The 14690-nt window shown below is 55.0% G+C and overlaps 2 protein-coding genes across 4 annotated transcripts in view; both read right to left on the minus strand.

The window, feature by feature from the left end:
* Positions 1 to 5547, minus strand: part of BMP1 (bone morphogenetic protein 1) — a 42311-nt gene extending 36764 nt beyond the window's left edge. Inside the window, exon 1 of one of the 2 annotated variants that reach the window (XM_044225185.1) lies at positions 5312 to 5547. In XM_044225185.1, coding sequence (XP_044081120.1) covers positions 5312 to 5465 — 154 coding nt within the window. In that variant the 5' untranslated portion in view covers positions 5466 to 5547. The remainder of the gene's footprint in view (positions 1 to 5311) is intronic. The other variant, XM_044225187.1, reaches the window with a different exon arrangement.
* A 911-nt stretch (positions 5548 to 6458) lies between these two features.
* Positions 6459 to 9216, minus strand: SFTPC (surfactant protein C). 2 transcript variants are annotated; one of them, XM_044268152.1, is made up of 6 exons: positions 9111 to 9216; positions 8220 to 8378; positions 7748 to 7870; positions 7390 to 7500; positions 6865 to 7012; positions 6459 to 6664 (listed from the first exon to the last, which is right to left on the minus strand). In XM_044268152.1, exons 1-5 carry the CDS (start codon positions 9150 to 9152, stop codon positions 6875 to 6877), a joined length of 573 nt encoding a protein of 190 aa, XP_044124087.1. In that variant the 5' UTR covers positions 9153 to 9216; the 3' UTR covers positions 6459 to 6664; positions 6865 to 6874. The 2 variants fall into 2 exon arrangements, with proteins under 2 accessions (XP_044124087.1, XP_044124088.1); XM_044268153.1 differs by lacking the exon at positions 8220 to 8378 and having other exon boundaries at positions 9111 to 9205.
* Positions 9217 to 14690: the final 5474 nt, after the last annotated feature.

The following is a 14690-nucleotide window of genomic DNA, read 5'->3' on the forward strand; positions in this document are numbered from 1 at the left end:
TACTCAACCTGTCCATTTGCCCAGGAGTGTACAGTTACAGACTCTTTGAGAGACAGCCTCATGGCTAGATTCTGCCCCACCTCCCTGAATTCAGAAATCAGAACCCTTGGGCCTAAGAAGGGAAATGACTTGCCCAAGGTCACCAGCTGGTAAGTGGCCCAGAATCTATTCCACCACAGGAGAAAGATTCTTTTCTGTAAAACATCATCCTTGGGGGCCTTGGCTTGGCAACTGATGGGACAGCAACAGGAGATGTTTCTCAGCTGACCCACAAAGCTCGAAGGATGAGAGGTACACTCTGAGAAGGCAAGGCCAACATTCACAAAAGCACACGCACGCCACATGAATACCCTCACACCTTTACACGCTTTGCACAGACACTGGCATCTCCAGGCTCACGTGCCCACACCTACGGGCATCATCATATACACATGTAGCTGGACATTTAGACTCATCTTTGGACATCGCAGCAAAAAGCAAAGTCTTTGTAGGCAGACAGACCTGTCTTTGAATCCCCTATTGGCCCCTATTAGCTGACAAGTCACATAAACTCTTCTAAACCTCAATTTTCTCCTACATAAAAAGGAGCTAACAATAGAATCCATCTCCCAGGATGATGGAATGAAATAAGCATGTGAATAAAGCGCCTAGCACAGAGCCTGGAGCACAGTAAGCACCCACTAAATGGCTCCTATTAATCTTAACCCCAAAATAGCCCCGTAAGCTCAAGATCAGCTCTCTACTTCCTAAAGGCATATCAGTTCACCCACATTGGGCTCCTGGTTGAGTGAAGCCCCAGAGTGCTCAGAAGCAGAACCTTGAATTCCAAGCACAGAGCACACGGAACCGTGCTGGCCTGTGAGACCAGGGCAGTGTGGGGGGCAGGGCAAGTGGAAGGCGGGACAGGCCCTCGGCCGGCCACAGAGCCCTTCTGCCGGGCGGGCGTCCTGTGGTGGGGAATGTCATGGCTGAAGAATGTGTGGGAACAGAGTGGGGGTGGGGAGACATGGGGTGGGCAGGCGTTGAGTCTGAAGGCCCTGCCCATTTGGGATTCCCCCACTGGGAAGCTCTTGGGAATCTGGATGGCGGAGAGTCCAGGACAAACCCCCACCCCCTTACCCGGAAGGAAGCCCTGGGGTCAGGGTCAGGGTAGTAACTGTTTTCAACATAGGATCAAAAGTTTGTTTTGTTTTCTGGCTGTAAAACATCCAGGAGCCCTCATGGCCACTCCATAGCCAGGCTGGGAGCAGGCGAGGAAAGAGAAGAGTAAGGTGGACTTCATGTGCCTATCCTCTAGGCGGGCCTCTTGACTGCAGAGTCTCCTCCCTGGGGATGCGGCAAGGCATCCCCGTCTGGGGAGAGGGAGAGGAGCTCGCCAGTGTGATGGCGCCCCAATGCCACGGGCATAGGGCATACGCATGTCCCATCACACAAATGCAGCTTCTGGCTGGAGGAGAATGTTCTCAAGCTCCCACAGACTCATGCGTGTACTTAATCACAGCTGTGTGCTGCTACACAGGCGCGTATTTGCACACCTCCTGACGTGCACTCGGAGTACCCACATGCACAGTTGAAGGGACTTGCCCAGAAAGCAGGGGGACACCCACAAGTGTGCCCAAACACTCTCTTGACTACTTCCTCGTGCAAGCCCTCATATATTCAAACACACAGCTAATTCCATGTATACATTTCACAGCCCATACACCCTAAGGGAGAAGGGCACCCTTAGAAATGAATGGGGGTAGAGAGAGAGACAGAGAAACAGAGAGATGAGCTGATTCCTCCTGATATCCTTAGGCGGCTCTTAGTGGCCTAAGAGACACATTCTACACCCTCCCCATCCTCCCCCAACATCTTCTCCCAAAACCTCTGGAGAAACTAGAATTCTTGAGAGTTCCTTCTTTCTAGGGGAGTCCCATTGGTCCCCCTCCATCTGGAGCCCAGGGAAATTCTAAGTCTTTTCCGCCTCCCTTGGGGCACCTAAAAGAGAAGGTGACTCAGGGAGCAGGGGCACAGGTGGGTGGGTGACTCTTTCCAAGTGCCTGGAGGGGGAATGTGGTCTGGCAAGAGAAGGGATCACTTCTCAACCTCCAGAGCTTATGACTGAGGGCCCTTGAAATCCAAACCTGGGGCACAAGTCCCCTGGGGTGGGGACAGTGATGAGGGTTGGTGAGCTACTCCCCTACCTCCTCTTCTAAGAGCAAACCTGTGAGCTGCCATCAGGGGCCGAAGTCAGGTCCTCACTGGCTCAGGGGCAATCCCCGTGTGCTTCTCTGCCTATGGGAGCAACTGTGTCCCAATTCCTGCCTCCTCAGGAGAGCCCCAAGGGTCACTCCCAAGAGCTGGAAATCTCAGGGAAGTTCCCCGGGATGGTTTGGCATCCTACCATGCAAGAAATCAGGGCTGACTCACAATCTCTCTGGGCAAGGGGGAGAGAAGGAGAGAGAGAGACAGAGAGACAGTTCATATGTGCACGTGAGAGCTTCCACACCAGAGCGTGAGCTTGGTGGAACCAGCGCTCAGCACACACACATACCAATGCAGCTTCCCACTTATTGTTCTAGTGTTGCCCACAAGATCCAGGAAACTCTCCAGGGTATCAAGGGTCTTAATTTTGCCTTGTTGGCCTCAATTTTGCCCTAGCTCTGACAGTAAGTGCAGGAGGTAATCTCACGAGAAGGGGTCTGGTTATCCTGAGAGGTGATCCAGGGGAGTCAATAGGGCTTTCATTCCCAGTCCTCGTGTTCAAGGAGGACCAGAGGAGAAAGCTGGAAAGGGTCAAGGGAGCAGAGGTAAGTGGGCCTATCAGGGACGTCCGAAGGCCGGAAAGCCAGGTGTTTCCGCCACCATCACGTCTAGCACCCGGACAGCGAGGCTCAGAGGGGGCAAGAGGACACAGCAACACGAACAGAGAGTAAAGCCTAGGTACCTGAGGCATGAAGCTGTTGGTATGGGGTCTTAGGGAGTCAGGGCAGAGGTAGGCAAGGCTGCAGCAGTCACACCCAGGAGGGAGGCCTGATCTGACCCTGACTCTTGGCCTTGTCAGGCTCTCAGGCCCTCTCGGCCACCCCTAGGCCTGGCCCAGCTCCCCACCAGCCTCACTTCACCCTAGGGCAGAGCCTTCTCCAGAGCCCTTGTTTGAAGTTCCAACTCAGCCAGCCCCACCCTAGCATGAAATCTGAGACTGGGGATAGAGCCCTCAGCCTCCAGCTGCCTCCTCCAAGAATCACTCCAAAACCCTCCAGGAGTGAGATACGTCAGACTGACTTCCTTCCCATTCTTCGAGGTCTTCCCTCCTCCATGAAGAACCCCCAAACCTTCCCAGCCTCCCGTGACCCCTGGTTCTCTGCCACCACCACTGTCGCCGGGACTGCAGTAGGGGAAGAGGCTCCTTGAGCCTTTAAGCCCTGTCCTTCCAAGATGGCACGGAACGCATCTTGGTTGGTGCAGCTGATTACATCCCCATCCATTTTGTGCCCCTCCTGGACTGGAAGCCCTCTGAAGGCAGGGGACATGTCTTACACTTTTCTCTTTCTCCCCCAACATCAAGCTCAGGGCCTGACACATATTCTTAGCATTCAGTCCATGTTGATCCGCTGAATGAATAAGTGACACAAGGACAGGGACAGGGAGACACTCCCTTTTCCTGCAAACCCAGCCCATTCCTTCAGAAAAAAAAAAAATGAAGTGGGAGTGTGAGGCATAGAAAACTGGGGAGTAGGCAGCACACATTTATTAAGTGCTTACTGTGTGTTAATCTCTAATAAGTGTTTTATATATGTTCTCATATTTAATCTTTACCACCAACTCTACAGAGAGACATAGGACCAGTTCCATTTTACAGGTGAGAAAAGCAAAGTTCAGAGATGATAATTAACATTCCCCAGGCGGTAGAGCTAATGAGTTGTGGGTCCAGGATTGACAGCTTAGGTCTGCCAGCCTCCAAAGCCCAAGATCCATCCGCTTAGCCTCATGCCCACTCCAAGCCCAGGGAGAAAGATGATGGCTAGTGTCTGGTTTACCCACAGCCCGGCAAGGGTGGAGAAGGGCTGAAGAGATTTGGTTTCTCCTCCTCCCACTAGAGGAAGGGTCTACCTTTTCTGTAGCTGGCTGTGATCCATCCACCCAAAGTAGGGAGCCCAGGGTCAAGAATAAAGGGATCCAACCCCTTATGCCACATACAGGCACTTCTAGAACTCTAGAAGTCCACTCTAGTGGACCAGGCCACTACCCTGGTCCTAGCTATTTGGAGACAGGCCAAAATCAGAGGCAGGAAATTGAGGAAAGATTTTGATGGTATCTTATGGCCTGTGTGTTCTCTTGCTCCAGGCAGCCCTGTTCAGTGTCATCTGATTAGGCAAATGGCCTGAGTGCCTGGCCATCTGGTCACTCCAGGGGCAAGACCCCTCTGGGTCCAGCAGGAGTGATGGGGTTACATGGGGTCTTCATGGACAAAAAAACACACACACACAGACAAACACAGGCTCCAGGGCTCTGACCTCAGCTAATTAGGCTCCAGTGTCTTGGACTAAGAGAACTGATACACAGTATTTGAGTTTTCTGTGGTTTTTCCCTTTTCACCTCAACTTGGCCTTGGTAGGTACCTCTGGCACCTAAGGGCAGAGGTAATCCCCCCTCCATGGCTGGCTTCTCTAACTTTGACAGCTGACTCCTCTGTCCCAGAAGCCTTGTGTTTGGTGGGGGGACCAAGGGATACCCCAGGAACATGACATCAGAGGATCCCTTGAAAAACTTTCTTCCTTCATTTGGGCTGGATAGGGGGCCTCAGGAGACTTGCTCCTCGGAGATGCAGGCCTCCCGCACCGCCTGGGCAGACAGATGTGCCGGCTGGGGGGTAGCCCAGACAGGCTGGAACACAGCAACGTCCTGGAGCCGGAGCTAGGGGAGAAGTGCGCGCGTGTACACACACACACACACACACACACACACACACACACACAGGAGTTTGGCCAGAAAAGTTTCCTGCAGGAGGAAAAGCCTCCTTGGCCGCAGGTTTCTCCCGGGACCCGAGGAGCTTTCCCCAGGAATCCTCTGGGAAGAGAAGGCAGCGGCAGCAGCTTCCACAAATAGCAGCAAAACTTCAGTCCTAAAAGTCCCCCAAAGTTCCCCCTCCCTCTCTCCCTCTTTCTTTTGTTCCCCACTGCATTGCCAACCAGGCAGCTCCCGGCTTCCCACACTGGACTGTCCTCCCCCAACCCCGAACCCTAAGCAGCCCGCGCCTCCCCGCCGGGCCTGCCCGAGCTCCGGCCCCTGCGCCCCGCGGCCGGTCGGCAGGGTGGGGGGCGCCTACCCGCCTTGCAGGGGTCTTTGTAGTTGATGGGCTCCGAGTCGTCCTCCTCCCCCAGGTCATAGGTGTAGTCGGCCAAGTCCAGCGGCCGGCCCGGGCGCGGGAGCAGCAGCAGCCAGAGCAGCAGCGGCAGCGGCAGGCGGGCCACGCCGGGCATGCTGGAGGGCGCGGCGGCGGCGGCGGCGGTGGCGGCGGCGGGCGCGGTGGCGGCGGCGGCGGCAGGTCGCGCCCGGACGCGGGAGCCGGCGAGAGGGGAAGCGGAGGACTGGCGGCGAGGGGAGGGCGCTCCCCTCCGCTCGCCCGCGCGCTCCCTCCCTGCGCTGCCCCCCCTCGCGCGTCCCTACCTCTCCCCCTTCCCTGTCCTCGCCCCCCTCCTTCCTGTCTCCCGCCCCCTCTCCGGCCCGGCTCCTCGGCCCTCTCCCTGCGCCTCCAGCCTTCTCTGCTCCCTTCCCTTCTTTTCCTCTTTCCTTCTCTCCTCCCTCCCCCCCCTTTTTAGGGAAATGAGCTCGCTGGAGGGCGGGTTTTCGCCGGGAGCTCGGCCCCCCTCGGGTCCCGGACAGCTCTCGGCCGGGCCGGGCTGTGCGCCAGCCGGGGGCGGGGACGGCGGGGAGCGGGCCCGCCCCGGGAGGGGGCTCGGGCGGCCCGGGGCGCGGGCCGGCGGGGCCTGGGAGGGGGCGCCGGGCCCCGGGGTGCCCGGCCGACGGCCGCTCTCGCGAGGTGCCCTCTAGCGGTAGCTCGTCCCGCGGGCGCCGGGCCCGAGCCCCGTCCCGGGTAGCGGGACTCGCTGTCAGGTCGCTCCGCGGCTTCTGCGCGCCTCCGCCCCATGGTCTCCGACAGCGTTTCCCTGCAGGCGTCTGTCGATCTCTGCCTTTCTCGGACCCTCACCCTCTCCCATCGCGGTCCCTGTCTCTCGAGTTCTGTCGGTCTCTGTCTCTGTCTTTCGTCCTCTCGGGAGACACCACTGGAGGGCGCCTAAAGCCCGTGGATTGCCTCGTCCCCTCGCCACTGCCCCCTGTCCCCCATCACGCCCTGACCGAGGGGGGAAGAGGGAAAGCCCCGTCGTTCCCCCAGGGACCTATCCGTCTCCTAACTGGCCCCACCAAGAGCAGGACTGAGGGGGTGTGGGAGGATGGAAGAGGCGCATCCTTTGTTTTTCAGTCAGGCTGCTTTATTCTTTCGTGCTAGGAAACCCTTGGCCCTAGGAGCCGCATCTCCTCTGCCCGCTCCCACCTCTCCCCACAGCTCCCATTTCTCCAGCTCCAGTGTCTGTGGTGTGGGTAGGAGCAGCTTTCTGCCTCTCTGCAGAAGAGCCTTAGCGCATGGCTCTTTCCTCTTCACTTGGGGCTTCCACAGGTCCTAGGGAGCAAAGAAACACTGTTTATTACGTCAGGGAGAGGGACTGGGAGGGGGCCATCTATGACCCCCACCCCCGGGCCCAGCTCCCTAGATGACCCAGCTCAGTGGATTCCCCAATTCCTGGTCAGCTGACATGTCAAGGTGGCGTCAGCCTTCCTGGGCCACTGCTGCTCACAGCCCTGCAGGTCACACCTGCTCACCTGTGGAGTCCTAGATGTAGTAGAGAGGCACCTCGCCACATAGGGTGCTCACTGTGGTGCCCAGGAAGTCCAGGTCCCCAGGGGATGCTGAGCCAGCATTGTGGCCCTCTTCCTGGCCCAGCTTAGAAGTAGACACTGCAGGCTTGACCTGGGAAGAACGCATGATTTGGAGCCCTGGACCCGAGTTTCTGTCTTGCCTGTGGCCCTTCTCGTGGGACCTCTGGCATGTCGGGCCAACTTTCTGAGCCTCCTAAAAGTCTTACTTTCCTCACCAGTGAAGAGGGGGCAGTGCTGGAGTCAGAAGCCCCCAGGTGGTGAGGTTCAGCTGAGACCAGCAGCTTAGCATCAGAGAAGAGCTGGGGGACAGGTAGGGAAGGTGTGGCACAGGTGAGTTTAGAGAAGGGCACACACCTGGCAGCCCCCCGGGAGTAGGACTTTACAGGTGACAAACAGCTGCCATCTCAAATGCTCCTCCCAGCAGCCCTGGGAGGAGGACAACCCCCTCCTCCTCACCAACACACCTACCTGGAAGTTCTGGAACTTTCTAGTGAGAGCCTCAAGACTTGGGATGTTTTCCGGAGCCATCTTCATGATGTAGCAACAGGTTCCCGGGGCTGGCTTATAGGCAATCAGGAGCTGAACACAGGAACCCCAGAGTGCATTCAGGAAGGCCCTGCCTTGCTCACTCCCTAACCCTGATCCGGGGCCCTCTGCCTCTAGGTTAGGCCCCAGAGGGAGACCTGTTGGAATCTGGGGCTCAGCCTGGGAAGGAAAGGGCTAGGGGCTGGGGAGAGATGGATGCGCATGGAGTGGCACAGCTGCGTGGTCTAGCAGTCTTGTCATAGGGCCACCTCCCCAGGGTCAGGGGCTCAGGGATACCCACCCGCTGATAGTCATACACTACGATGCCGGTGGAGCCAATGGAGAAGGTGGCAGTGGTGCCCGCACGCTCCTGCAGGGCCAGGCGCTGCTGGGCTTCCGGCCCCCCAAGGCTCATCTCTAGGACCTGGGGGAGGGCACAGGGTGGCCTGGTATTTCTCTTTCTCCACTCATCCCTTTGGTCCCCATGTCCGCCCTTAGCCCTCTTTACTAAAATGCAATCCCTTCTTTGCTGAGAGCCCAGACAGGTTGGGTGGGACCAGATGCTAGAAGGAACAGGCTGCCAGGCCAGCAACAGGCCTGGTGGAAAAGCCAAAGCCAGGGTTGCCACCCTGTTCCTGCTTCTGTTCTTTCTTGAGGCACCCCTTACCTCATCCCCTCCATCCCCCTCGAACAGTTCACTCTGCCCAGCCCACCCAGCCCCCCTTTTTGGCGGGTCCTCTACCCACTGCCTACCCCATTCTGGGTCTGCTCACCATCTCAGTGTGTTTCTGGCTCATGTGAAGACCCATTAGCAGAGCCCCTACAATCACCACGACCACAAGGACTATCACCACCACTATGATGAGAAGGCGCTTGAGACTTGAAGGGAAGCAGGGAAGGCCAAAACGGCCCTGGGGGGCTGCCGAGTAATCCTGACATGGTGGGACAGGGAAAGAGACAGGTATGAGGTCATGAAGAGGGTGTTTCTTTCCCTGCACAAGCTAGACACCCTCCCACACCGTGACACCAATGCTACGGATGTGCAGAGAAGGGCTGAGATCAGAGAAGACTTCTTGGAGGAGGTGGCCTGGATTCCAACAGAAATGCTTAGATGTGAAGTCTAGCACCAGTCTCATCTCTTGCTGTTTCCTCTATACCCCGGCACCCCAGCCATCCCCATCCCTCTCTGTTCCCCAGAACAATTCCCCCAATCTGCTCTGTTTCAGGAAGGATCATCTCAGTGTGGGGAGGATCTGATGATGGGGTGTGCTCTCTCACACCTCCTTGCCTTTACACATACTACCCCTTCTTCCTGCAGTGCCTGCCTTCTCCACCTAGTGAGCTCCTACCTATTCTGAAGCCAGCTCAAAAGTCATTTTCTCTGTGAAGCTTCCTGTGACTCCCTGCATAGTGGCTGCTTACACAGTGCCCTCTGCAGCCCTTTCCACTGACCACTGGGGTGGCTCTCGGCCCCTCATGCTGGAATGACTGGTTGCCATGTCCCTCTCCCCAAGGGACTCTCCCTTAGTGGTTGGTGTTCCCTGACTTGACTTAGCATGGTCCTCATTAACTCAATGAATGAAGCAAGGTGAAGAGACCAGCTCGAAGAGCTTGGATGAGGCAGAGCCCAGCTCACACACATGTCCCCACATGGTCATACTCACCGGCGGGTTCTCAATCAAGACCTCCTTGCTGCCCACATCCATCTTGCTGCAGGCACCTTACCCTTTCATCTCCCAAGTGCAGATAGGGTCTTATATGTGCTGGTAGGGAGAGCCAACAGAGGTGAAGGATCCGGCCCCCTTCTGCCAGCCAAGCCCTTGACTTTGAAGCCTGTTTGTTCCTGGCCCTCCAGGACTGAGGTCCCGATAAGCCAGCTGCAAGAGCCCCTGAGGGCCCTTGGCCCTGGCACATGAGTCCTCTTGGCTTCAGCCAGAGCAAAGCTGGGTGAGCTGAGCAAACTTGCCCTTGGGCAATCTGCGCCTCTCACCGTAGGTGTCTTCCTGGCGTTGGCCGCCTTTCTTGCTGGCACCTGCCCCTGCAGTCTGTGGCTTTCCCTGGTCCTTTGCCAGGTTGAACCTCTCAGGCAGCCAGGGGTCTGACCCAGTGCGGAGTCCACTATACTTCCTAGCAGAATTTCCCCCGTCACAGGGATGAGAGTCAGGAAGGGGAGTAAAGAGACAGTGCCTGCAGACCCAGGAGGTCCTGCTGGAGGCAGGTGGATGCTTTGGCATCAGTGTGGGGGTTTGCATGTGGCCATTTCTCGAAGAGCCTCACATTTTCACTTCAAGTATGCCACCTGCCTGGTCTCTTCCCACATATCTGGTATCTATCCTCCCTTGCTGGTAGCCATTCTTTTCCTAATTCTGAAAACTCCGTCCCCTCTGGCTATACATTTTTACCTACTACTGTGGTTTTTCAGTCTTTGCTATGGGCCTGTTTGTAAGCTAAAGGCCTTTCCCACATACTTTTTTTCATATTTATTTTAGGCTGAATTTATCCCCAGGCCATACGCTGTTGTTTTTCCAGTCTTCTTGTGGGCTATCTTTCTCATCTGTACCACCTCCTCTTCTGGGCTGGGAACAGTCTGCTCTGTTTCGGGAAGGATCATCTCAGTGTGGGGAAAATCCGACCATGAGCTCTGTAAATTTAGCGGCTCATCTGGGGGCTCTGTTCACCGGGATGTGCTTGATGACCAGAGCATCTACATCTAAACCCTCAAGTTCAGCATTACTCGCTGCATTTTTAAGCAGGTGCAGCAAAAATTCAGCACTCTTCTGAGGCCACTGGTCCTTTGTCCAGCCCACCGTTTGGCCCTGGGCACACCTACCAGCTCCACTGTTACGATGATGGAATGGCCTGCATTGCTTCTGTAAAGTGACTCCTTCAGATACTTGGTGGCTTTGGGGATGTACATGCCCTTGATGACCGGCGCAGTTTTATGAGTGTTCTTAAAATGAACGTGAAGATTTGAACCTCATGATGTGAATGATTTTGGTAGGTTTTCTGCATCAAGTAAACAGTGAACTATTTTCAGAGATCAAGCGGAAGGCTTTTGATAGCAGATTCCACACTTGACACTTCTCTTTTGTGCCCAGAGAGCCCAGCACAGGGCTGGGTGTGATGACTGATGGGGTCCCAATCTCTTCGTTCCTTTTTTTTTTTTTTTTATGATTTTATTTATTTATTTGACAGACAGAGAGAGAGAGAGAACACAAGCAGAGGGAGAAGCAGGCTTCCTGCTGAGCAGAGAGCCTGATGCGGGCCTGGATCCCAGGACCCTCAGATCACAACCTGAGCCAAAGGCAGACGCTTAACCGACTGAACCCCCCAGGTACCCACCAATCTCTTCATTCTTAAATCTCACCTGTTTGGTGCCACCTATAACCCTATCCTTATAGGCTCCTCTTTTTAAACGCTTTGACCCTAAATTTCCCTCAAGAATACTCCTCACCCCATGCGATGCCCCTTCTGGACCTTCCCCTCCCCTTCCAGCTCTTTCACCTCCCTCCTCAAAGCCGTGTCTGTTGCTTTATTGTACTAAACCAAATTGACCCATGGCTGCATCCCTTCTCTTGCGTTCTCCTCCACTTGCTGGGCCGGGTGGTCTCTACAGTGCTTTTTCCCTTAGAACTTTCTAAGTGTCTAAGTCAGCGGCCCACCCTCACTCATCTGGTTCCTGCTATTTTACTTCCAACACTTCACCCCAGTTCCTGTCCCTGGCCTGGGGGCTCCCTCGCACCTTGGTCCTGCCCTTCCGTCAGGAGCTGGCCCCCAGCTCTCCAGACCTGGCGAGTTGCCCCGGCCCCATGAGGACCTCCTCTCCAGCAGGAGGGCCTTCAGCCTCCAGGTTGCACAACAGCATGACATCTGAGCTGAGAGTGACTGAGAAGCTCAGGGAAGGAGAGAGAGGAGGGAGGGGAATGTTTGCTCCCACCACCCTCCTCACCCCCCACCCCACACCAACTGTTCCTTTAAATATTTGCGGAAACCTCTAGCAGCAAGTGTCCTAGGAACAGTGTGTGTTGGTGGCTGGGGTGGGGGGTGGGGGTGGGGGGTGGGGGTGGGGGTGAGGGGGGACGGTGGCGGTGTCTGGAGAGGAGGGGGAGGCGTCTTCCTCTCAAATGTGCAAATGTGTGCAGGTGCCAGATGTAGGAGACAGCTGCCTGTGGTGCCCACCCCTGCCCACCCCCAGAGCCCCTCTCCTGCCCCTGGGTTGTCCTGGCAACACTGGGATTGATTGGCTGACTCCCATGCACTGGGCCTGAGCCAGGTGGGCAGCAGGCCAGTGGGAGAGCCAAGGAGGACTGCAAGCATCTCGGGGTCCCTGCGGGCATCTCGGGGGGCCGCAGGGTCCAGCTGTGGGGCTTGTCCTGATCAGGCACCGCGTGGAGGGCTTGCGGTCATCAGCTGGGGCTGAGAAAGGAGTCTCTCTTAGAGAGACGTCTCTGTTCTCCTCGCAGGTCCTCAGTCTCCCCTGCAGGCTGCCCTTAGGCTGTAATTCTCACAAGCTTTATGGTTTTTCTTTTTCTGTTTTTTTCCCTTAACTTGCTTATGCTGGTTTGGAGGTTGGGGAAGGAAGGTTGCCCTCAAGTTTCATAATGGGAGTTCAGATGCTAGCACATACCCCTCTGACACTGACCCAGTAGAGGTCTTTCTCTGGAAGCAAGGAGGGAGGGACCTTTAGCTGGGAGCTGTCCCCCCATTCGCCCTCCCCCCACCCCAGTTCTCTGCTCTGCTGCAGACTTCTCACATGTTGGCATTTACTTAGGCCTTTTCTCCCTCCTGAAATCCCACCCTCAATGCCTCTCCACCTCTCTGAGTGCCATCAAGCTCCGAAGGCCAGGGAAGGGTCAATGGTCTCTGCTCTGCCACCTTGCTGACCCAGGCTGCCACGCCCCCCCACCCCCAAATCTCCGGGCCTCCTGCTGCTCTTTCCCCTGCCACTTAGACCTCACTGCTGTTCTCATCAGCAATGCGGGAGCTTCTCATTGCCCTATCTTCCTTGGGGACTGGCCCTGAGACCATGGTTTCCTGAGGCTGCTTTGTAGCTGCTGCAGGGCACAGAACATGCACACAGCCAGCATGTCATTATATGCAAGTATAAGATGGTCATCAAGCGTGAAGGGGCTCCAGGGGACCGGTAGATAGTTCATTTCTTCTGCATATGGAGCTCTTGATGCTTCACTAGCCAGCTCTGCGACCCTGAATGAATCCATCTTTCTGCCTTTCCTTTAGTGTGTTGGGCTGTGAAATGGAACTAGTCCCCCTGTCCTGTCCCCTTCTCCAAGCTGTTGTGAGGATCCAATGACATCATCAATCCAATCGTCATGATTAACATCATCTATTTCATCCCCCAAACAGCTCTTCTCCCTAGCTGAGAATAGGGCAAAGTCTTCCCCTTTCTGTCTGTCTCTGGTCTAAATTCCTCTGGGAGAACCGTGGGTGATGGAGAGCCCTAAGGTAGCCACCCCTCCTATGTGGACCTCCTCTTTTTCCCCTTCCAGCTCCCCTGCTGCAGTGGCTGGGACAAGAATCACTCCGCCCTTTGTGCGCTGGGCAGAGCTGTGCCAGGGACGGGCGGGGACGGCTGCCCAGCTGCCCAGGCCTCCCTCCCCACCCCCATTGCTTGTTGTCCCACAAGCTGGCATGCGGAGGGCTGCACGGGCAGCTGGATGGGCAGTGGCAAGTGAGCATCAAAGGGACAGGGCATCCCTGGTTGAGAGAACATGGGCAGACGTAAGCTCTGACCAGAGAAGTCCCTGCTGGCAGAGGCTGGGCACAGCTGGGGACACATCTTAAACCCAGCGATCTCAGTTTCCTAGCCTGCTATGGAAAGAACACCAGATGGGCAGCCCATTCACCTGACTCCCAGGCTCCCCTGACCCTGTGTGAACTTTCAGCACAATCAGTCCCATACAGAGACCCCAGGGAAGTAACACGGAGGAGAGCAGCAGTTCTCAAACATTTTGGTTTCAGGACCCCTTAACATTCTTTTTTTTTTTTTTTTAAAGATTTTATTTATTTATTTATTTGACAGACAGAGATCACAAGTAGGCAGAGAGGCAGGCAGAGAGAGAGAGAGGAGGAACCAGGCTCCCCGCAGAGCAGAGAGCCTGATGTGGGGCTCGATCCCAGAACCCTGGGACCATGACCTGAGCCAAAGGCAGAAGCTTTAACCCACTGAGCCATCCAGGAGCCCCAGGACCCCTTAACATTCTTAAAAAAATTGGGGACCCCCAAGATCTTCTGTTTATGTGGGTTATATCTATTGATATTTACTGAGAAATTTAAAAGTATTAATCAATTAGTGAAAATTGCAATAATAAACCCATTCTGTTTTAACATATGTAACATAAATCTTAAAAATGATTTTACAAAGCAAAAAAAATGAGAGATAAGAGTGTCGTTGTTTTACATTTTTGCAAATCTCTTTATTTTTTTCAAGATTTATTTATTTAGAAAGAGAGAGAACATGAGCGGAGGGAAGGACAGAGGGAGAGTAAGAGAATCCTCTAGCAGACTATGTGCTGTGCCCCATACTGGGCTCCATCCTAGGACCCTGAAATCATGACTTGAGCCAAAATCAAGAGTCTTTGGCTACTCAGTGGACTGAGCTGCCCAGGTACCACTTGCAAATCTCTTTAATTGCTGGCTTAGTTGAAGATACATGGTGTAGCCTCTGGAAAACTCCAGGGTACTTTTGTGAGAGTATGAAAGTTAAAAAAGTTAAATTAAGTTTTAACATTCTTAGGACAATTATTTTGACGTCAGTGACTCCCCGGAAGATTCTCCTGGACTCCCTGGACCACGCTTTGGAAAGCCCTGGTACGGAAGTATAACTCTGAACTTTGGAGTTGGGGCAGAGTGGGTTGAAATCTCTGTTCTGTCCCTTTCCTCTGGTACCACCAGCCTCACTTCTCTTATCTGTAAAAGGGGATTAATATCATCTACCTTAAAAGGTTGGAAGGATTAAGCACGCAGAGTACACAACACACAGTAGATGTGACACCAAGCTGGTCTGCTTTCCTCTTAGTTTGGGCCTCTGTTTCCTCATTTGTGACAAAGAGCTGGCCTGGGAAACATCCAGGGCTCAACCCAGCTTCAACAGTCTGTGGTTGGGTAGGGAGAGCTGTTCCAGAATTCCACACACTCCCACTCGGACTCAGTGACAAACATTTCCCTTTTCAGCTCCCAGAGACACAAAGGCACATTCTGTTCACTGGCTCGTGGAAACACATGTG

This window comes from Neovison vison, chromosome 11 (genome assembly GCF_020171115.1).
Source record: "Neovison vison isolate M4711 chromosome 11, ASM_NN_V1, whole genome shotgun sequence".
In the NCBI taxonomy this organism is placed as follows: Eukaryota; Metazoa; Chordata; class Mammalia; order Carnivora; family Mustelidae; genus Neogale; species Neogale vison.